The 23,652-nt window shown below is 36.5% G+C and overlaps 1 protein-coding gene across 3 annotated transcripts in view; it reads left to right on the top strand.

Annotated features, from left to right (window-relative positions):
* Positions 1 to 23,652, top strand: part of Cdh18 (cadherin 18) — a 318,203-nt gene that overhangs the window by 233,723 nt on the left and 60,828 nt on the right. For all 3 annotated transcript variants that reach the window (XM_071611877.1, XM_071611879.1, XM_071611878.1), the window contains exon 6: positions 11,889 to 12,142. In XM_071611877.1, coding sequence (XP_071467978.1) covers positions 11,889 to 12,142 — 254 coding nt within the window. The remainder of the gene's footprint in view (positions 1 to 11,888; positions 12,143 to 23,652) is intronic.

Raw genomic sequence — 23,652 nt, 5'->3', positions numbered from 1 at the left:
TGCTTCTTGGATTTGTTTATGTAATTCATTGTTGAAGTGATCTTTCATTGTCTGATTTTGCTGTCTGATGTCTTCCTTGAGACTCCAGATCATCTGAAGCATGTATATCCTGAATTCTTTATCTGACATTCCATCTGCTGCAGCTATTACCTCTTCTAACGTTGAGTTGACCTGCATTGCTTGTGGTCCTTTCTTTCCTTGTCTCTTCATACTGTTCGCGTTCCTTTCTACTTGGTGAAACTGTTGTGCTATTGAATTTTCCCCCTATATATTTATATTGGTCTTGTATAGTTGCAAAGTCTCCCTCGCAGGCGCGGGCGGCGGCTCTGCCCCTCCTCCAATTGGGGCAATATGCCTACCATGCTGGCAGGCCGCTGGGCCTGCTCTGCCGGTCGGTAGCAGGTCCGCCGACCTTGCAGGCGCGGGCGGCGGCTCTGTCCCTCTGCAGGCCTCTGGGGCTGTTCTGCCAGTGGGTCGCAGGTCCGCCTACCTTGCAGGCGCGGGGGGGGGAGGGCGGCTCTACCCTTCCTCAGGCCACTGGGCCTGTTCTGTCTCTCGGTTGCAGGTCTGGCCTGTTCTGATGGTGGTCACAGTTCCTTCTACCTTGCAGGCGCGGGGGGGAGGGGGCGGCTCTGCCTCTCAGCAGGCCGCTGCTCCTCTTCTGCCGGTGGGTCGCAGGCCCCCCTACCTTGCAGGAGTGATTGGAAGCTCTGCCCCTCCGTGGGCCACTGGGCCTTTTCTGTCGGTGGTCACAGTTCCACCTACCTGGCATGCGCTGGGGGTTGGGGGGCGGCTCTGCCCCTCAGCAGGCCGCTGGGCCTGCTCTGTGCGTGGTCACAGTTCCCTCTACCTTGCCGGTGCAGGGGGAGGGGGCGGCTCTGCCTCTCAGCAGGCCGCTGCTCCTCTTCTACCGGTGGGTCGCAGGCCCCCCTACCTTGCAGGAGTGATTGGAAGCTCTGCCCCTCCGTGGGCCACTGGGCCTTTTCTGTCGTTGGTCACAGTTCCACCTACCTGGCAGGCGCGGGGGGTGGGGGGCGGCTCTGCCCCTCAGCAGGCCGCTGGGCCTGCTCTGTGCATGGTCACAGTTCCCTCTACCTTGCCGGTGCAGGGGGAGGGGGCGGCTCTACCTCTCAGCAGGCCGCTGCTCCTCTTCTGCTGGTGGGTCGCAGGCCCGCCTACCTTGCAGGAGTGATTGGAAGCTCTGTCCCGCCGCGGGCCACTGGGCCTTTTCTGTCGGTGGTCACAGTTCCCCTACCTGGCAGGCGCGGGGGGTGGGGGGCGGCTCTGCCCCTCAGCAGGCCGCTGCTCCTCTTCTTCCGGTGGGTCGCAGGCCCGCCTACCTTGCAGGAGTGATTGGAAGTTCTGTCCCGCCGCGGGCCACTCTGGTCTAGGTTTTAATGGAGCATTGGTATTGGTTCTCTGGCAAATCTGACAAGCGGAAGTGATCTGTTGTAGGAGTGTCTTATCGCGTGGGGAAAGTGTGAAAAAGGAGTGAAGGAAAGTAGTGAGACTTTGTGGACTAGAATGGAATAGAGAGTGAAGAAACTGGAAGAATTGTTGGGGATTTGGGGGCCAATCCCCGATGGTAATGAAGAGAATTGGAGAGGAGGTAAAGCTCTGTAAGGCAGCTGTTCGAGCCATTTGATTGGCCTTGGAATTCCCCATAGTAGTAAGGGAGGAGTCAGTTTGGTGGGCCTTGCAATGGATTATTCCCAGTTGGGAAGGCAGCCTGGAGGCTCATAGTGGGCCAGAAATAAGTGTGGAATTAATGACTGCCGTCCCTCTGATGGTCAATAGCCCCCTTTTTCTTTCCAAATGTCTTCATGGGAGATCAGGATATGGAAGATGTATTTGGAATCTGTTTATATGGAGAGGGTTTTTCCCTCCGCTAGCTTGAATGCCCTTGTGGCAGCTATGAGTTCAGCTTGTTGGTTGGTGGTATTGGGTGGGAGAGGTTTTGCCTCTATGATGGATGAGAGGGAAATGACAGCATATCCCGCCACTTTAACTCCTTCGTGTATAAAGGAGCTACCATCTGAGAGCCAGCTGAAATCTGAAGAGGGCAGGGGTCCCTCAGAAATGGTGGTGGGGCAGGGTAAAATTGTCTCTAATACCTCCAGGCATTTGTGGATGGGATCTTGATAGGGAGAAGATGGGAGGAGGGAGACATTGTTTAATGGAGAGCAGGACTGAAAAGAGATGGAGGGATTTTCAAGGAATGAGACAAGGAGGGATAGAACCCTGGAAGGAGGAAGTGACTGTAGCCCCTTGTAAGTGAGGAAATCCTTTAGATGGTGAGGAGATGAAATGGTTAGCGGGGAGCCAAAGGTAAGTTTGTGTGCTTCTTTCTGGAGGTCATGGGCCGCTGCTAGGGCTCTGAGACATTGGGGCCAGCCCCTGAGGGTGGGGTTGAGGTGTTTGGATAGGTAGGCCACTGGTGCAAATGTGGGGCCATATTCCTGACCCAGAACGCCCAGACTTTGTCCCTGTTTTACATGTACATAGAGGGTGAAGTGTTGGGAGAGATCGGGGAGATGCAGGTTGGGTGCCCGGAGGAGGGCCTTTTTAATGATTGTAAAGGGCTTCCCTATCGCTGAGGGTAGGGGTTCATCTTGGGGGCCCTTGGCCAGATTACATAGCAGCCTGACAAGGAGGGAGGAATTAGGAATTCAGGCCCTGAAGTACCCAGTCAAACCCAAGAAGGAGAGTATGTCATCTTTGGTCTTTGGTGTAGGTATAGACACAATAAGCTGTTTTCTGTCTAATGTAATGGCATTTTGCCCTTGAGATATAGAGAACCCTAGATATGTGACCTCTTTACATGCTATTTGGGCCTTTTGTGGAGAGGCCCAATATCCCTTTAAGGCCAAGAAATTAAGTAGGAGAACTGTGTCATCTGTTGAGTGCCCTTTGGGCGGGCTACAGAGGAGAAGATAATCAACTTCTCCTGGATTCGGGCACTGAGGGTGAAAAGATTGGAGGTTGGAGGCCAAGGTTTGTCCAAAGAGGTGTGGACTATCTCGAAATCCCTGAGGAAGGACAGTCCAGGTTAGTTATTGAGAATGTCTGGTGGTGGGATCTGTCCAGGTAAAGGCAAAAAGATCTTGCGATTCCAGGGCAAAGGGAATGGAGAAGAAAGCATCCTCTAAATCTATGACTGAGGAGTGGGTGGCAGTGTGGGGGATCTGAGACAGCAGGGTGTATGGGTTGGGAACCAAAGGATGTATGGGCCTAACGGAGGTGTTGATGAGTCGTAAGTCCTGAACTATGCGATAGGACCCGTTGGGCTTTCTTCCCCTAGTATGGGAGTATTGTAAGGGGAATGAGCAGGACGGAGGTACCCCTTGCTAAGAAGGTCCTGAATAATAGGTTGCAGGCCCAGAAGAGCTTTTGTGGACAGGGGGTATTGAGCCTGATTGGGGAAGGTGTTAGGATCTTTGAAATGAATGTTAACTGGTGAGCAGGAAATGGTGGAGGGGGTGTGGGTATCCCATACAATTGGGTCAACTAGGTTCATAGGGAAGGGGTCCTTTTTCATGTCAGTCTCACAAGTGGAGCAGAATGGCCAGTCTTCTGCTAAAAGGGCCAGAAAAGATGAACAGGCCGATTCTGGGGCCTGACTGATGCCAGGAGCCCAGATGTTGATTGTTGTATTAAATTTAAAGAGAATATCTCTGCCAAGCAAAGGAACTGGACAGTGGGGCATAACTAGGAATGTCTAAGAGAATGGGAAGTTGTCTATGGAACAGAGTAATAGGGGAGTCTCTTTTGGATATATAGTCTTTCCTCCTATTCCGACAATAGGAGAGGTGGACAGCACTGTTTGCCCCCAGGACTGAGAAGGTAGCCCCGGTGTCAAGGAGAAAGTCAACTTTGCACCCATCCACCTGAATCTACATCCTGGGTTCTTGTTTATTAATCATTACAGCTGGGGACAAGGACTCAAGGCTCCATCAATCTTTGATTGCTATGCCCAGAAGGTCAGAGGGTTCCCTGGATATAGGCTTCCTATGGAATCTAGGACAGTCAGAGTCCCAATGACCTTGTTGTTGACATTTAGGGCATGGGTTACTTGGAGTGTGTGGTGCAGGGCATGCCCTGGCCCAATGTCCCTCCTTGCCACACTTGAAGCAGGGGCCTGGGGGGTTTTCGAACCCAGAAAGCACCCTGCAGGACCTGGGCGAGCATCTGAAATTTATTGTGTTCGGCCCCGCACTTGCGGCGCTCTATTTCCTCATCCGGGTTGTGAAAAACCTTAAAGGCTGCAGCCAAGATCTCAGTCAGGGGGGTGGCAGGGCCGTGTTTGAGCTTTTTTAGTTTGGCCTGGATGTCGGGGTAGCTCTGCAAGAGGAAATATGTCATAAGGACATGACAGCACATCTGGGGTTTCAGGATCTAGGTTAGTATACTGCTGAAGGGCTTTCGTAAGCCAATCCAGAAATTCTGATGGTGTCTCCTCTCACTTTTGAATAATTTCTTGTAATTTTTGGAAATTGACAGCCTTACATGCCGCTTTTTTGAGCCCAGCAATAATACATGCGGCGAATCGGTCCCTACTCTATATGCCAGCTTGTGTATTATAATCCCAGTTGGGAGTTTGATCTGGGACAGCAAGTGGCCCTGGAGGGTGATTGGGATTAACTTGGTGAGTTTCATCCACATGGGCTCTGGCAAGTTCCCAGACTCTGGTGTGCTACTCACGAAGGAGAGTATTAGCCAATAACATACATATATCATGGTGAGTGTGGCTATAATCCTGGAGGACCCATTGAAACTCTCTTATGTAAGTGGTGGGATCTGTGGTGAATGAGCCCAACCTTTGCTCACGTTGCATGAGGTCATTCATAGAGAATGGGACACGTACTCAGGTCCAGCAATCTCTCGTAAGGGGGCCATGTTTTGTGGAACTAGGGAGCAGGACCTAGTTTGGGGGGGGACTAAAGGTGTCATGGGAGAAGGGGGAGCCAACGTAGGAGGTCATTAGGGAAGGGGTTCATCTGTCGAATCGAAAGAAGGGTTAGTAGGGTTGTTAAGGTAAGAGCATAGGTTGGGGTAAGAACAAAAAAGAGAAAAAGCCTCAACATAGGGGATCTCCTTCCACTTTTTTGAGCACTCGCAGAAGTTAAACGGATCTCTGAGAATTGCAGTATCTAGGGATCAATTGGATTAATTGAAAATGTTTGGAGGGTTTAATATTAAGGAAAAAATATTAGGATGAATCATACAAAAGAAGTTTATTTTATGTGTTATAAAATTTGATGTCAGCAATGTCCTATACAAAAAGATAATTTTAACTTTTTATATGTTAGGAATTACTGATATACATTCAAGTCATATTTGCTAGTCATTTCCTTCTTTCCTGACATGAGAGCCTTATCACCAACTATGAACATCTTGACTTTGAATATTGGAATGTGAATATCATAGATAAAATACAGGACACCTAGTTAAATTCTAATTTTAAATAAATGACAAATAAATGCTTTATAACTATGTTCTTCATAATTAACAAATATTATATTAAAATTCTTTAGGAATTCTGAATAAAATATAATTGGATATTCAAGACTTTATGAAATATGGCAACACTAATCATATTCTTGCAAGTTTGAAAATCAATGATGTAATTTTTTTTTAAATCATAAAGAACTTGTTGTACCATAACTGTTTTGTCCAGAGAATTAAATCTGGGGCAAATTATATAAGAATTGAAAATTATAATCTGATTCTATTTTGGAAATATTTTTTCATAAATATTAATGTTGGATTAGTTAATTCTACAATTCTCTTCTTTAATATTATATTTCTTATATTAAATACCAATTGTTAGTATATACTTGAGATTTCTAAAGTAAGAAATATCATAATTCTTAAATTTTGTAAAATAGGATGAACTTTATTCAATTAATCATGCCCCAGTCATCAATAAATATCTTGAAACAAAATCTGTGTACAAAATAATTATAAACAACTTACCAAGAACTAGAATCTACTCTTTCAAAGTGTCTTCAAATGGGTCTAAATGAAAGAATTCTTCTCCCACTTACTTGTTTAACTTCAGAGTTATTCAGTTTTTTAGTCCAAACAATTATTTCCATAATCCATCCATAAAGAACTAAAAAACAAATGAGACTTTAACAGAGAACTGAGCTATAAAAGAAAAATTTTATATTCTTATGAATTCTCTCTGGCTCTATTATAGCCACACTTACCAGGTTCATATCATGTTTCTACAGCAATTCTTTCAGTTGGTATTTTTTTAAGGCAGGAAAATATGTGTTTGTGTTTTATAAATTCCAAGGCAAATATTTCATGTTATTGCTTTCTGTGATACTTCAGTAGCCTGAGTAAATTTTCATATTTCTTCCTTATAAAGTAATTTTCTTTACTATTCTTTCATTAAAATCTGGAATTAAAAAAATAGATTTTTTTCTCTTTAATATACTGTTTTTGATAGACTAATTTAGGAAAAAAAAAAAAAAAACTTCTTCTGGTAATAAAGGAAAGTGAAATCTTACAGACAGTGTTTAAATATTTTCCCCAAAGCTAATGATTATAGAAAATTCTAGAAGGCTTATATAAAATGTATAAATGATGGGTATATGTATAGCTTTAACACAGTAAGAGTAATTGGAAAACAATCATCATACTAATGCCATCTTTATATACTACTGTGGTTGTAATAAAAAAGCACACTTTACTTCATGTACATAATTCTAAAATATCCTCAAGCAAATGAGTATAATTTTGTTCCAGTTTTTCTATACTGCAATTCAGCTTTTTAAACTTCTCTTTATAAGTGAGGTTTTTAAAATAATTCCATTTGCATTAATTCATCTGTTTCAAATTGTGCCAACCTGAAATAATCCTATGATTCCACTGTGTCTGCAGATGGGTCCCCATACATCCATCTGCCAGTCCTGGCAAACAAGTATCTCAAAATGATTTTCCCTGCCTGGGATTAGTTCAACATATATTAGGTGATCACAAACATGAAATCATGTGTCCTCAAAAGCAGTCTACACTATAGCACTTCGAAGGTTAGTGTTACAACATATGACATCTAACTTTGTCAAGAGACCAGCTAAGAAATGGAAAAAGGGATGTCTTTCATTGTGGATCACAGTTTGCTTATGTTATCAGACTTATCTGATAAAGGTGGCAAAAATTTCCTTCATAATTTCATGGACAGTCAGGATGATGTAAAAGTTTAAACAATGAATGAATAAAGATTGATGTTTTAAAATCCAGTATTATCAGAGAAAAATATGTTAGTCTTCCCTAGTCAATGCATCCCAACTTTTAGTCTTAAGTCTTGGATACCCATATTCCATGGGAATGATGTTAGTTATTATATAGCATACTGAGGTAGGCTGGTTGAGTACACATAATCATACACATTGATCTTAGATGGTAAAACTGGCAAGGATTCTCCTTTCCAGGAACAGCATGGCAGCACAGAAGCTGAAAGTGAAGAAAGGCAACAGCTCTCCACCCAAATACTGACAGCAATAAGTGTGTACAGATAGGTTATTTAAATATAGATGGATTTTATTGAAAAAGAAGTCAAATCAAGAGAGAGATAAAGAAAAGAAAATATGCAATATGTGGGTTTAACTAGGAGTTACTTGGTTCCTCTAACAAGATGTATGGTAAATATTATGACAACTCAATTTTAGTTTGGATTCCCTTAAAAGCAAGTGACTTCTAATTGGTGGGTCATAAACTGAAGAATTGGCCCTTTTTTAAAGACATCCACACATAAAATAATATAACATTTGTATCACACATACACAATTTTTTAGATATTATTAACTTTTAAAAATTTTTATTTGTTTTTTATTTATTTATATATGACAGTAAAATGTATTTTTGACATATCATACATACATGGAGTATAACTTCCCATTTTATACTATTAACTTTTAAGAATTTAAGTTTTTTTTTAACTTTGTTTGTATTTATGTTTTGGTACTGACATTGAACCCACGGAGGCTTTATCATTGACCTAAGTTCCCAGCCCTTTTTATGTTTTATGTTGAGGAAGGGTCTCATTAAGTTTCTTACAGCCTTGCTAAAGGGCTGAGTCTAGCCTTGAACTTGAGATCTTCCTACCTCCACCTCCCAAGCCATTGGGATTATAAATGGCTTGTACAACAATGTCTAGCTGAAATTAAAAAAAAAAAAATTATAAAACCTTAAAAAAAAACAGTAAAAATATTGTACTGACCCACCGTATTCTGTTTCCCTAAGATTCTAGAAGTTTTCTAGGTTCTATGTTCTTAGAATCTGGTTTAGAAATTTAAGTTATTTTCTCTTCTACATGTTTTGAAACAATAGAATGGCAAATTTTCCAAGACAATTAAGAAAAAATAAGAAAAGAAATCATCAGCAGAACTATTACTGTTTAAAAGAACCCACTAAGGATGTTGATTCTAGTTAGTTTCTTCTGAACTGTGATGGACTACATGGTTCTGACTCTCCACAAAGTCATATGTTGATGTCTAGCTGGATGGTATTTAGAGGTGGAGAATTGGGGAGGTCACAAGAGTGGAGCCTTCATGAATAGGAATAAGAGTTGATGCAACAAGAAGGAGGTTCTTGGCAAACCATGATAAGGACCACCACTAGGCTCCAAATCGGCCACCACATTGATCTTAGAAACTTACCAGGATATAGAACCATGATAAATGAATGACATTTAAACAACTGAGTTTATAGTATTCTGTTTTAGCAACTCCAAATTATTAGACCATTGGACTTCAGAGTGAAGGAAAACATCTGAGCTCCTTTGTACGGAAAAACCATGTACATACTCACGTATATATACGTGTCTATGTACATAAATATCAGTTGAATAATTGAAAATAAATAAAATACAAAAGAAATATAGAAACATATTGATATAGGCTTGAAGTTTAAAAAAAGCGTCATGGGGCTGGGGATGTTGCTCAAGTGGTAGCGCGCTCGCCTGGCATGCGTGCGGCCCGGGTTCGATCCTCAGCACCACATACAAAGATGTTGTGTCTGCCGAAAACTAAAAAATAAATATTAAAAAATTATATCTCTCTCTCTCTCTCTCTCTCTCTCTCTCTCTCTCTCTCTCTGTCTCTCTCTCTAAAAAAAAAAGTGTCATAAATAAGAAAAGAAATAGAAAACTCTAATTTAAAAAGGTAAATTAATCCAAGGACCATAAGAATAAAAGAAATAGAAAACAAAGAAATGAAATGGTTCTAAACTGAAAATTAGTAGATACAATAAAAACAACAAAGAAGGAATTCAAAATCCTATATGAATCTTTTGCTAAAATATCAACAAAATTTTTGATATGGAAACATAAAACTTTGGAAGATATTAAATTAAGATACCAACATTACAACTAGCAAGGTAAACATAAGATGTGTTATATATCCAGTAGCTTCACAACCAGTTGTATAATTTCTGGGTCAAGTAGTAGTTCTATTTTGAGATTTAATGAAACTTTATTATTTTACATACTAGCTGTGTTAATTTACACCTCCACCAGCAGTATATGAAAGTTCTTCTATCTTCAGAAGCTTAATAGCATTTATCTTTTTAATAATAATCATTCTAACTGGAATGAGATTAAGTTTCATTGTGATTTAGACTTGCACTGATTATTAGTCATACTGAACATTTTGCCATATGCCAACAGGCTATTTCTTTTGAGAGATGTTTAGTTATTTAGCTCATATTTTCATTGGGTAATTTACTTATTTATATTTTGTTATTGACCTGTTAAAGTTACTTTTCTATTCTGGCCATTAACACTTCATCAGAGGTAGAATTTGCAAATATTTTCACCCTTTCTGTGTGTTCTTTCTTCATTCTGTTGACTTTGTCTTTTGCTTTGCAACTTTTTATTTTGATGACATCTGCTTTGTGGACGTTTGCTTTTGTTGCCTGTGGTTTGTGTATCATATCCAAAATTTTTTTTTGCTTAGAACTATTGTGAAGTATTTCTTCTAATAGTTTTCTAGATGCGGGTTTCTATTTTTTTAAATGTGTTTTATCTTAATTTTGGCTTATGAACAGAGGTCAAGGTCTAGTCTCATTTTTCTAAGCAATATTTTTTGTGTAAAGATATCATTGCCCAAGCATATACTCACATGTGGCTATAAGTTAAACACCAAAACTCTTTCCTAAATTAGAGAAATTGGTATTCCATGTTATTTTAATTATGTCAAAATGAACCCAAATATTATGTATAACTAACATGAACTAGTAAAATAATTAATGTGGATATAATCCCACTACTGGGTATTTTATATATAATTATATATATATATATATATATATATATATATATATATATATATATATATATATACACATATATTTAACATACAGGTTTAAAATCATATATATTTAACATACAGGTTTAAAATCATATATATATATGATTTTATATATCTATATATCATATATCTATATATATATATATGACTTTAAACCTGTATGTTAAATATATATATATATATATATATATATATATATATATATATATATATATATATATAATTTTAAACTTGTATGTTAAAAAGACATCTACATTTCTTGGTTTATTGTAGTACTTTTTAACGTTAGTTGAGATATGCAACTAGCCTATGTGTTCACTAACAGTTGAATAAATAAAACATATGAAATACTGTTTAGCAATAAAATTAATGAAATTCTGTCACTGCGGCAACATGAGTTGACCTGGAAATCATAATGTTAATTGAAATAAGCTATGCAATGAAGATAAACACTGAATGATTTTATTCATATGTGGAAAGTTAAAAAAAAGTTGACTCCATAAATATAGAGTAGAACCAAGGATCTGAGAGTCTGGGGAGGGGAGGGGAGAGAGGAAGATGGGCACTGGTTAACATATACAAAGAGAGAGAGAAAAGGAATGATTCTGAGGTACCATTACACAATAGTGTGATTATAGTTATAATATTGTATCATACAAATCAAAATTAAAAAGAAGATATTGTATGTTCTCATTACAAAGATACGATTACAATTTGAAATGATAGAATGCCTAAACATCTTCAGGTAAACATTTCACAATTTATACATGTGTCCAAATATTATTACTTTGCCCCATAAATAGGTGCAATTGTTATCTTTCCATTAAAAATAAATATATAAATTTTTTAAAAGTCTGTGATATGAGAAAAGTTGCTTAAATATAGAAAATACCTATTTTTTTAATTTGAAGAAATTAATAGCAGGATTTTAAAGATTAACAGCATAGGCTGAAGAAGAGGAAAAAAAAATGTTGCCAGAGGGTCAACTAACAAGAGTTCCAAGAAAGCAATACTTGTTTTCCTATAGGAAAATCTGCTTTTGAATTCCTTATGGGAATTACCAAACTTAAGGATATATTTATGTATATATATATATATATATATATATATATATATATATATATATATATATAAAACACATAAATTTACCATTGATTCAAACTTTGAGTTTGTATGATTTCTTGTTGTTGATGATGTTACTGGGGATTGAACCCAGAGGGGTTAACCACTGAACCACATCCCCAACCCTTTTATATTTTATTTATTGAAACAGGATCTCAGTAAGTTGCTTTGGGCCTCTCTAAGTTGTTGAGGCTGGCTTTGAACTCAAAATCTTCCTCTCTCAGCCTCCCGAGAGCTAGTGGTATTACAGGTGTGTACCACTGTGCCCAATAATGAGTTTCCCTGATGACTGATCTGGATGTTGTTCTTAAGACAAAATTTATAGTTTGTTTTTGAACATAATAGAAATATTTAAGTTTATTCTATTTTTTTTCAAAAACATAAAAATAGTGCTTGTTTGAAAAATATAAATATCATGATGTTGGAAATCCTATTTATTCTTCATAGCCACTGAACTATGAGAAAAAGAAGTCCTATACCCTCAACATAGAAGGAGCCAATACACACCTGGATTTTCGCTTTTCCCACCTGGGTCCTTTTAAAGATGCAACCATGCTGAAGATCATCGTTGGGGATGTAGATGAACCACCACTATTTTCCATGCCTTCTTACGTTATGGAAGTCTATGAAAATGCGAAGATCGGGACCATCGTTGGCACAGTTTTAGCACAAGATCCTGACAGTGCTAACAGTTTAGTAAGGTATGCTGTAATTCAATACTTCTAATATATAAAGATATTTGTTTCCTCTCAAGTGAATTTAAATATGAATTATATAATATTTAAATATTTTATTACCAAGTTGACATTTTTTTCAGAATTAAATTAGAATATTTGTTAGTTCTTTAACTGAGGAACACAGCAGACGTGTTTTTGTACAACTAAGAATATATGTAGCTATCTCCATGCATGTGCTACTGACCACCCAGATTATTCTCACTTGACTGAATAAATATGTGCATAATTGATTGAAAAAAAATATTGTAGAAATAACTCAAACGAGAGAATCTTTGGTATCCTAGGGGTAGGAAGTATGGATAGAGTGGGAAAGTAAAATATGGGAATAACATTCATCTCAACTTGACTACTGGTCCCTCTGGTCACAAGAGCTCTGTGGCATTATCTAGTGATCTGTCCTTATCTACAAGAGGAATATAATACCCACCCCTCAAGATTATTGTACAGATTCATGAATCTATATTCACAAAGCACCAAGTAAAGCATTCCATAACTGGCAGTCACACAACTGAGTTAAGGTGAGTTAAGGTGCTCAGGTGAGTCTGGACACAAACCTAGACATCCCTGAGAAGACTCGTATGGGAATTCTGGCATCTCTACTGACAGTTGAGCAAGATCTGTTCAATCCTGCTGATTCTCAAAATTCTAGTATTTAAATATGGAACAATCATGCACATAAATACGTTGATAGAGTTGAATTTTATGGAAATGAAGGACTTAGCACATGTACTGGCACAGTGATGAGTATCTAATTACTAAATAATATTTTATTATCAATATTCCATGCAATAGAGATTATTAAGACTTTCTTATATAATCAGAAAGGACTTCTTTTTTGTCTCATGACAAAATTTAAAAAAAAATTGTGTATAGTGTATATTTACATACTTAGAGACCCTCAAGCCTTTGTTAGTTGAAATCCTTAAACAGGTCTGTCTGATTTGTCCCATAAACTCTTACTTTCACCCTCATTAGTTTTCATTCATTTTAATAAAAGCCAATAAAATATACCTTATACAATATTTATGGATGCTCTCAATTTTATTTTCGATATGTGTTATTATTTCAGTATTTTAAGTGCATAGCACAAATGAATTGAGAGAAACAATTCTCTGTGAACAAATGTATAGATTTAGTAATCATGTTCCATATCCAAGTGCAATGACAGTATCCTGTCTTGCTAAGAGCAAAAGCTAGATATTGCTTAAAGAAGCAGAGTAGCAAGATATTCAAAATAATATTTTCAAGATTAGTTATAGAAATTAATCACTCTAAAGGAATAGATAGAAATCACTATGTCCACTGATCAACTAGAGGAAATTTCATTATGCTTCATCATTCTATAAATTACCATATTTTACTCTTAACTATAGGTATAACTCATTAAAATATACTGAAAGGTAGCACTTTAAAGTATGTGTGCAAGTGAGACTTCCTTTGCTATATACTTCCAATGTCTTGGAAAATAAGATATTCTATTATGTTAGTTTAATTTGAAAATATCTGATAAAAATTGGTCAGATTTCATTTGAAATTTAAATATTCACACAAATGATGCTTTCTATAATTGATAATTAAAGAGTAGAAGTTTTTCCCATTTGTAAAGTGATAGTCAACTACCCATAATTAGTACCTGTATTACAAGGATCCTCATGATAAGAAATTACGCCTATACACACACAACCACCACCACCACCAACAACAACAACAACAACAACACTTCTAGTTTGAACTCCAGATAAGACAGAAGCTTAGAAAAAGTTAAGTATGTATTTTAATCAGTTTTCTTTTTTAAAGAAGGAGAACAAATATGCATGGGGAGGTGAATAAGAAAGAGGGAGACACATCATTTAAGGAATTATTTTATATAATTGTACAGGTACAAGTTCATAATCTGCAGAATAGGCCAGCAATCTGGAGACTCAGTTTCAGTTTCACTCTAAAGGCTATCTGTGAGCAGAATACTTTTTGCTTGGGAAAAATTAGTCTTCATTCTATAGGCTTTCACCTGATTGTGTGGTGTACATCCACATATGCTTTAATCAAACTCCACTGATTTAAATTAAATATTTGTCCCATCCCAAAAGACCTTCACAGAATCATACAGAATAACACTTGGCCAAATCTCTGGACATTGTTGCATAAACAATTTGGCTCATAAACTTGATATCATATTGCAATGAGGCTTACAGTGTGGTCTCATAGATGTATTATAGGCAGTGTATCCCAAATATTTTTGAGAGAATAAGTTCAAAAAGATTGAAGTGAGGCTCATAATCTAGGTCTGAGAAGTAAAGGTTGGAGAAAGAATTGCAGATGGTGGTCTATATGAGGAGTGTGGACTACGGTGGATATGGTGAATTATGAGGTTTGGAAGTGAGGCTAGGCAAGGATTTTGAGGAGGGTTTTTTGCTGGTAGGTCTTTGAGATTTATCTTAGTAGCAGTGCCAATTAGGGAAGAAAAGAAAATAGGGGAGCTTCAATATTTGTAACCAAAAATTATATAAATAAAACATTTCCATTTCAAGATAAATACTAATAAACTTAGAAGTTGAAATGAAAGATGAATTATCTTTGAAGCAATATAGGCCAAATGAGACAAAATTGAGAACAAGAGCAAACTCCTTTCAGCAGCTGTCCTAACACATATGAAAACACCTTATTTCACACAGAACTGGAGATGAAATACCCACACTCCTCCAAGGGACAGTTGGAATTGTCTGGAGGCTTTTTTGAGAATGTCTTGGTCCTTTGGCTATCACTATCTGACCTGCACTGTGGAGTGTAAAAAATATTCATTTTCACAGTTCTGGATGCGGAATGGTCAAAGACCAAAATCTAGGGTTTGGAGAAGGCCTGCTTCCAGGTTTGTAGATGCTGTGTCTTCAGGTGGCAAGGAGCAGAGAAAGAAGCAAAGTGTCTCCTAGTTTTTTCTTGGAAAGCCCTAAATTCATTCATGAGAGCTACAGCGAATTTCATAGTCAATTTCTGGTGATGATTTTTTGATTTAGCCAGTTTGTCTGCCACAACACATTACCATAAACTGTGTGCTCCTAAAAAACAGAAGCTTTTATCTCACAGTTGCACCCTGAAATAAGGGTGGCAGAGTAGCTGGGTTTGGGGGAAGACCCTCTGTATTGCAAGTAGTCAACTCCTGTTACCCTTACATGTTGGTGAGGCATTTAAAGAAATCTGAAAATCAAAAAAATCTCACATTCTAACAATCTCCCTCATTAGAATGCTAATACCATTCTTGAGATCTCCATTCTTAAGATCTAATGCCTCCTTAATTGAGGACCCTGTCAGGTCAATTAAATGTGCAAGGGGGTAGGGGTAGGGGTGGCACAAGCATCCAGTCCATAGCAGGGAGAGAACTACTGGCATCTCTAGTAAGAGAGAACCAGGGATCAAGATAACATTCCACAATTCATGGGACAACTACTATCACAGAAATTATCTGGTCCCAAATACCAATAGTTCTGAAGTAGAGGAACTCTGCTATAGAATAAGGCAAATTTTGCGGTAGATTAGTAAAACAGCGGTACTAAATATATTCATTAAAAAAAAGTTTACAAAGAAATTTTGTAAAGATATTTATTCAAATGCATAATTTAAAATAGACATAATCATATGAATGTTTCAATATGTATGTTTCAAAGTTAAGTGAGCTATTTCTATGGATAATTTATTTCCCCAAGTTATGATTAATTGCTTCAGTAATTGCCCCATATTATTGAGAATATTTAATTGAATACTTGCTATGGCACATATATTCTCCAACTTATTGGGGTGCAAAGATGACTGATATTGTCTCTAAATGCTAATAAAGCAAAGCACAAATCTCCCAGCATATGCATTATTCTCTTTGCTTTGTTTTGGTTAGACAACTAAAATGAATCCTGCTTCGGCCCTGTAAAATAATTAGGGACTCCTTAGCTGCTGTTTGGGGGCATAATTTACATAATATTTATTCTTTATTTTAATAAAAATGTGTCATTCACATGGGCCTCTAGGTGCAAACAGTGAATAAAGAAAACAGAAAACAATAAGGAACACACAAGCAAGCCTCATATTTCCACCTTTCTCAGGGACCAAATGTTTGTACTAATTAAGGAAAAGCACATTGAGAAGATGTACCTTGCAGTGTGCCCCGAAATGCAATTAGCTTCAAGTTTGCAGAATTGGAAATGAAAGGGAGTTTGAGTCTTACATGCATTTGTGAAAATCTTCCTGACTGTAGTCTTTTGTTTTTCAATTTTCTAACCTATTAGTGAGGCACTAGAATCCTTGGAGCCTCAAATGTCCTATGCTTTACCTTTTTCTACTCAAAATTAAGATGTTCAATTTGTAGCAATAGAATCATCACTTTTTGTTAAAAAAGAAAGGAAAAATACATAAAATTTTAGACTGGTTGTTTACATGTACTGAAGAAATCTTGGGTTTAAATGGCTTTACTTAAATTGCCATCATAATACTTTTACAAGGCTAGGCCTTCTGGGAAACTGAGGAAGCATGGAGGCCCCTCTGATTCTGGCAGTGAAGTCAGAAAAATTTTCGACTTATCCCTCAGAGTAACAGACAAGTTTATTAGAACAGATAGAAAAGGAGAAGGGGAAACACTCTCACGGGAGAGAGTGGATGATCTCAGAGAAGAGAGGGACAGTGATCAAAGGGATTAATTTCATACACTGGTAAGAGGAAATGGTGAAGACAGTCAAGTTGCTTTTTAACTCCTGAAACACCAATATAGAGCTCTTCTTTATTTTTGGAGGGTGGTGGTGCCTGGGATTGAACTCTGGGGCATTCAACCACTGAGCCACATCCGCAGCCCTATTTTGTATTTTATTTAGAGACAGGGTCTTACTGAGTTGCTTAGCACCTTGCTTTTGCTGAGTCTGGCTTTGAACTCTCAATCCTCCTGCCTCAGCCTCCCAAGCCACCACTAGGATTACAGGTGTGTGCCTTGCACCCAGCCTATAGCACTTCTTAAGCTTAGAGTTTTTCTGTATTGTGAACTACCACTTATAATAGAAAAAAAAAAGTTCTTGAATTCCCCAGTTGCATTTCCCATGTAATAAATACATTGAGTAGCTCAGTTTATTTGAGTCAGTACATTCCCTCATCTTTCCCTCCTTCTGCTCTAATTTATTATCAAAATTAACCTATATATTTACTTATTGATAAGAATTTGAATGTTTTCTTTACGTAATAACTTTAAAACAACAGAAAACAAATATTACATTTGTTACCTAATTGTTTCAAAAACTTATGATAATACAATTTGCATGCACACATAAGAATATAAAACTGTGATTATATTTTGAAATATCAGCTGTATTAAAAACATCTTTCTAACCTACAATGTTTTAAAAAATAATTGCAGAGAATAAGTTTGCCCATTTACATATGTAATGTAGTCTTTGTAGTCAAACGACTCCAGTGTGTTCAATGAATCATCTTGGACATGCATACTTTTTTTATGCACTCCTGAAAATGAGCACATAATTTATGATGAGAGAGGAATTAGCAATGCCATATTAATTTTGGATATTATCACAGCAAAAATTAAGAGATTTCAAAATAATGGAAGGTCATGTAACAAAATTGAAGAGAAAAAAATGAGATTTTGAATTTAAAATAAAACATGAAGCAACTATCAAATGCATCCAAAAAAGTCAATTTTAAAATACCATCTAATAAAGAATATTATTTTTGACAGATCAAACTTATTTATAGATTACAGATTATTAATGATATGCTGCCTGTTTTACTAAGCAGTTAAACACAATACAAACTCATGTGACAAGCAATTTTTTTTTGTTTGCTCGTTTTTAGAAAGATTATTTTCTGGGTGCATATCTTGTGAAATAAATTGCATAAGCAAATATAGTAAAAGAAATAAAACAGTTTTTTAAAGAAATTAATCTGAGTCATATTTCAAGAGTGTGACTTTTTGAAGAAGCCATGCTGCCATGATATCCCACAGGGTATATATCAATTAAATTTTATGCCAACCATTGATTATAGATGACAAAACTTGTAAAACAGCTAATTGGGGAGTAAAATCTCGAAGAAATTTCTTTCACCATTTAAGTGTTGTACATGCAAATATTAAAATGAGACTACTGAAAGAGATCTTCTATACTTTAGGCCATCCATGTTTCCAAATCACTGCAGAAATAGATTTTCATTACATGAGCTTTAAATTAATTTCTTAAGGTGACGTAGACAGAATATAATGGACATAATATGTGCCTCCAAAGACTGAAATTTTGTGATTGAAGTGAAAAATAACTTTTCCAATGGATTAATTATCTTCAGTCTATGTTTACATAATCAAAGGAAAATTGAGTGCCTAATAATGAACTGAGCAATTTGTTTAAAGTCACTTCTGTTGAAGAAAATATTTGAATAAATGTAATCATTATTGATATTGATTGTTTATTATAGCCTTAGCTTGTCTACCTATTTGTTGGACTGGTGAAGTATTAATTTGAATAATGATTTTTCATTATATTTTGAGATAATGTATTTTCTAGAAAATACTTTGAAATGTATTTGCTAGAAATTTGAAATTTTGTCCATATGTGATAACAGAGAGCACTGGTGAGTGTAAAAATTTTTAACCCCTATTTATAGGTCAGAGTGACAACTCTCCAAAAAGGTCTACTATGCTGTGATGTGTAAACAGGCCAATTTATCTGCTGGAGAGAAATTATAAAGATTGGCTGTTTGAGTCAGCTTTTTCACTGCTGTGACCCAAAGGCAGGACAATGATTAAAGGAGGATAAGTTTATTTAGGGCTCACAGTTTTAAAGGTCCTTAAATGACCAAATCTATTCCCTGAGGCTTTAGGTGAAGCTGAAACTTAGGATGGAATGGTGTGACTGTGGTAAGCAGCTCAGGACATCACATTAGGAAGCAGATAGAGAAAGCTCCACTCTTCAGGGACAAAATATACACAGCAGGGGCTGGGGTTGTGGCTCAGTGGTGGAGCACCTTCCTAGCATGTGTGAGGCCCTGGGTTCAATCCTCAGCACCATATAAGAATAAATAATACTATATATATATATTGTACATAAAAGGGGTGTGCCTGGAGGAGGTGGGTCATTGGGGAGAAATTTTGCTGTGTGTATATATACATACGTGTGTGTATACATACATATATATATACATATATACATATATACATACATATATACATATATACACACAGCAAAATTTCTCCCCAATGACCCACCTCCTCCAGGCACACCCCTTTTATGTACAGTTACCACCAGTTAATCCCTAACAGGAAAGTAATCCACTGATTAAGTTAAGGATCCCATAACCCAATCATTTCACCTCTAAGCTTATTTGCATTGTTTCATGCCTGAACTTTTGGGGGACAATTTATATCTAACCATAACTTTGGCATATGAGACTTTTCCAGTTAAAGGCATCTTAAGGACTGCTGGGCAAACTTGAGCTGACACTAAATTAGTAGCACTTATTCAGTACATAGCTAGTTTACCAGTCCCTCATAAGGAATATCTCATTCATCATGGACTGAGAAACTTCTGAAGTGGCACATAGGGTAAATACTACTTTATTGCTTATTCCACATAGGATGAAATGAATATATAGTGTTAAAAGGGTGATAGTACTCTATCACAATCATCATAGTACCTTAGCTCTTGCTTGAATTCATCCCAAGGTTTCTCTCTCACAGTGTCTCTCTGGACTCATGTAGATATTCTATGAATGGGATTTTTTTTTTCTCAGATTCAACCTGGAGTCTAAAAGATACGTTTTAACCATTGATAATCATATTTCACTTAATTTATTTTTTTAACAAAACTATGGATGCTATGACACACCATAGAAATCATAAATTTATTTTTCTTTTTTCAATATTTAGATATTTTTCAATAAACTAAAAATATTTTCAGTATACACTAGAGAGGGGGAAAAGTCATTTCCTGAATTAATAAAAACTATTACAAATGTGTTAGGAATCTATTTAAAGGATAATATTAAGAATCTATAAATATGTTATATATGTGAAAACATACTTATCTAGATATGTAAGACATGATGATTTATTGGCCTGATTATTTCTACCAAAATATTTACAAAGGAATTGAAACATTACTATGGAATGCCTCATTTACCTTCAGATTACTATGAACACACTCTCCATTACATTTGTTGATTGATTGCTTTATTCATTCAAATAGGAAGCTAAGCAGAATATCTCTGTGGTTACTGGTGAATGACTCACATAGAAGAAAACGACAATTTCATTCAGTTTCCAATGAAAATGTGTACATTGAGCTGGAAATTTTAAAATAAATTTCAATTACAGATTTATTAGAAAAGACTGGTTCATGCTTGTTGTAGGGAGGGACTTATTCATTCTTCCAGATCCCACTGTGTATACCACAGTAGTGGATCTAAACAATAAGTACTTACAATTTAAGAACTTTCTCAACAAAATAGCATATCTTTTAATGTCTTATCTGGTTATATTGCTTCTAGCTTCAATGTATTACTATCTATTTTGATAGCTATAAACTAAAATTTAAAACAAACAAACTTAAAACTCCTATTACACATTTTTATATCATTAATCCCAAATAGGTTCTAAGTCATTTAGGTAACTGTTTACATGGTTTTACATAAGCTAGAAAGCACTGAGAATATTAAATTAATATTGTTATTTGAAAAAAAATTCTAAATATTAAAATGTAGTTTCAGAAGATTTTAAGATGTGTTTATGAAAGTCCCACCCACATCTTGCATGGGCAGTGGGAATCTCGTTCCCCTCAGTGCAATAGGCTGACTGAGAACTAAAATCTAGGGAAGAAAAAAAAAATAGAACACAGAAAGTAATTTCAAAAGCGGGGGTAGGACAGGCAAGCTGACCAGACAGATCGAGCTTCTGACAAAATGGAGCTCACGCCTGCTTTATTTATATTGGGAGACGTCAAAGAGATTCTGTAGTGTTCTTTTCCAAAACAGATTAAAGGTGAGCTGTTTAGTTCCCTTACGGGTTATGCCCATTTCTGGTGCTACTATGAGGAACTTTTCTAGCAGAGAAGAGGGGAAGGTCACATGCATTGGGTGATCTGTAAACAAAGGAGAACCACAGGAAGTTTCCACTACCAGGCCTATTCCTCCCTGGCTTCCATGCCTAGAGAAGGTCTTTATGTATTTCACTGATGGCTTCCACATGAGAGTTTATAAAACAAATGAATTTATTATGAAAGTTAAACTATTAAAATATTTAAATGATTTGTTTACTATACAATTTTATAGTCTTATGGCATTTCTTAATTCTAAATCATGAGCATTAACTAATTCTACATTTGATGACCAAAATAGTTTGAAAGAGTTCCTTTTCTCTCACATTTTCATTCAGCTGATTTCTGAATGTTTATTTCCATGGCTGGGCAGGAATCCAAGGGTAGTTAAGCAGAACAGTACAGTGCTACTTCAGTCAGAATTCAATTGCACCTGCTTGAGTTAGATTCTGTAGTTCAAACACGTCCTGATATCTAGCCCTTGTGTTGTTGATTTCCCGAGAGAGCTAGATCACATACGAAACAAGAGGTAAATAACATGAATCTGAGGACTCATGCCCAGCATGACGCCTAACATTTTCTACTAGGTAAACATAGATTCTAGTTTTCTAAAATCCAAATAAAAAATTATTACAGCCAAAGGTATTTAACCACTAATGTTAGAGCTTATGTTAGAAGCCCAGAGTGAGGTTTCTGAGAAAATTGCTCAGGAAAAAAAAAAAAAAAGAAAGAAAAGAACACTATATATTTTCAGATTCTTCATTTAGCTTATAATAAAAGACACTCCCATTTTTCTAGACTTATAAATCTGAAGTAATCATGATCCTCAAATAATGGGTCTTCTGCCCATTTCATAGGAGTGCATTAGTAGAAACTTAATCTGAGTTTGATAGTCTGGAGGAAAATACAAGTTCAAATAATTTGTTTCAATTTTAGTTTTTCTGATATTCAAATAGAAACATTTTCTTAGAGTAACCAAAAATGACAGCAATGTTCAAAAATGGACATCATAGATAGGTTAATGGCAACAAACTGTAACTGATAAAATAGCTAGAATGCTAACTGATTATGTTTTGACGGATGTTGTCCTTTACATGTGACAAGAAATAACATATCCAGAGCTATTCAGCCCTCATCCTTAGCGTCAAGCCCCTGAGGAAGAAGTACTGTCAGGTTTCTTTGTGATGTGAACTCAAGTCAAAGAAAATAAAAATGGCTTCAGTGCAGCACGCCTTCATACTCTGGGAAAGCCCAATGACATGCAGGGTTCCTACTACACTAATTCATCTGGATTTAAAGTCTCTGAATAAGGTTTTCTTTATACTTATTATTTTATTTGTTTAAATTATTTTTACATGGTAACTTCTTCAATTAATATATTCTTATGGTTTGAAAAAATAAATATACAATGGTCAGTTATTTTGTTTTCATTACAAAATTTTAAGTAATAAATGTTGTCACTTAGTAGGTGTCATTATTACTAAATGTGCCTAAATTTCTTTGGGTGTTCTTTGGTCTATAGTTTCAGCCTATTAGCTTCTGTTAATAACTTCTGCCATGTTTGTGCATGTGTACCCACATGTTGTTAGAAGATTTTACTCCTTAGCAGAAGCTTCTGTGGACCATATTGGCACATTATACCTGTGAGAGGCACAGAGTTTTATTAAAGATATGCTTATACGCTTATACTGTTTTAGAAAGTATGATGAATTTTGTAGTATTTCTATTACCATACTCGCCTTTTCTGATTTTCAAACAACTTTTATATTTTTTTCATGATAAAATGGAATTAGTGTGCATGTTATTTTCAATGGGCAATTCCTAAATTTCTACTTTGGAACCCAATTATTTTCATCTTCTCATGAGTTTGAACATTTTAGATAGTCTCCTCTCAAAATAACCATTCCCTGTAGTAGTATAGTCAATTCTTCATGTTTTCCTTCTAGAAAAGAACAGATTTTCAAACTTACTTTGTGGATAACTCAGTGCATCTTTTTACTGACTTCTAGTGGGAAAGTGATTCAAGTAAATTGTCATGCCTCGTGGGCTTTACATGTTCACATTCAATAAACTCTTAAATCTGCTGTAATAAAACTCAAATTCTTTGACAGTTTATTTGAGATTTGTGCTTCTTAAGTTAAGCAGTAGATTTAGTTGTCAAATATGATCAACACTTAATAACCTCAGTTGGCTCCTTAACAGAATTTACCACATCTGTCCACTCCTTCTTTGAAACATTCATTTCTCCTGGCTCTAGTGTTCCCTTAGGTCCCTTCCTCCTTCTTTGGGATGCCCCTTTCCTTTTGCGACAATCTTTTTTCTTACACAGAATTTGGGTTGCTTTCGTCTCAAAAGGGTCTCAGGATTTTCTTATCTCCTTAAAATTTTCTTCCAGATAGTATCATACTG

Source organism: Marmota flaviventris, chromosome 5, assembly GCF_047511675.1.
Source record: "Marmota flaviventris isolate mMarFla1 chromosome 5, mMarFla1.hap1, whole genome shotgun sequence".
Taxonomy (NCBI): Eukaryota; Metazoa; Chordata; class Mammalia; order Rodentia; family Sciuridae; genus Marmota; species Marmota flaviventris.
This window is presented reverse-complemented; position numbering and strand designations above follow the sequence as displayed.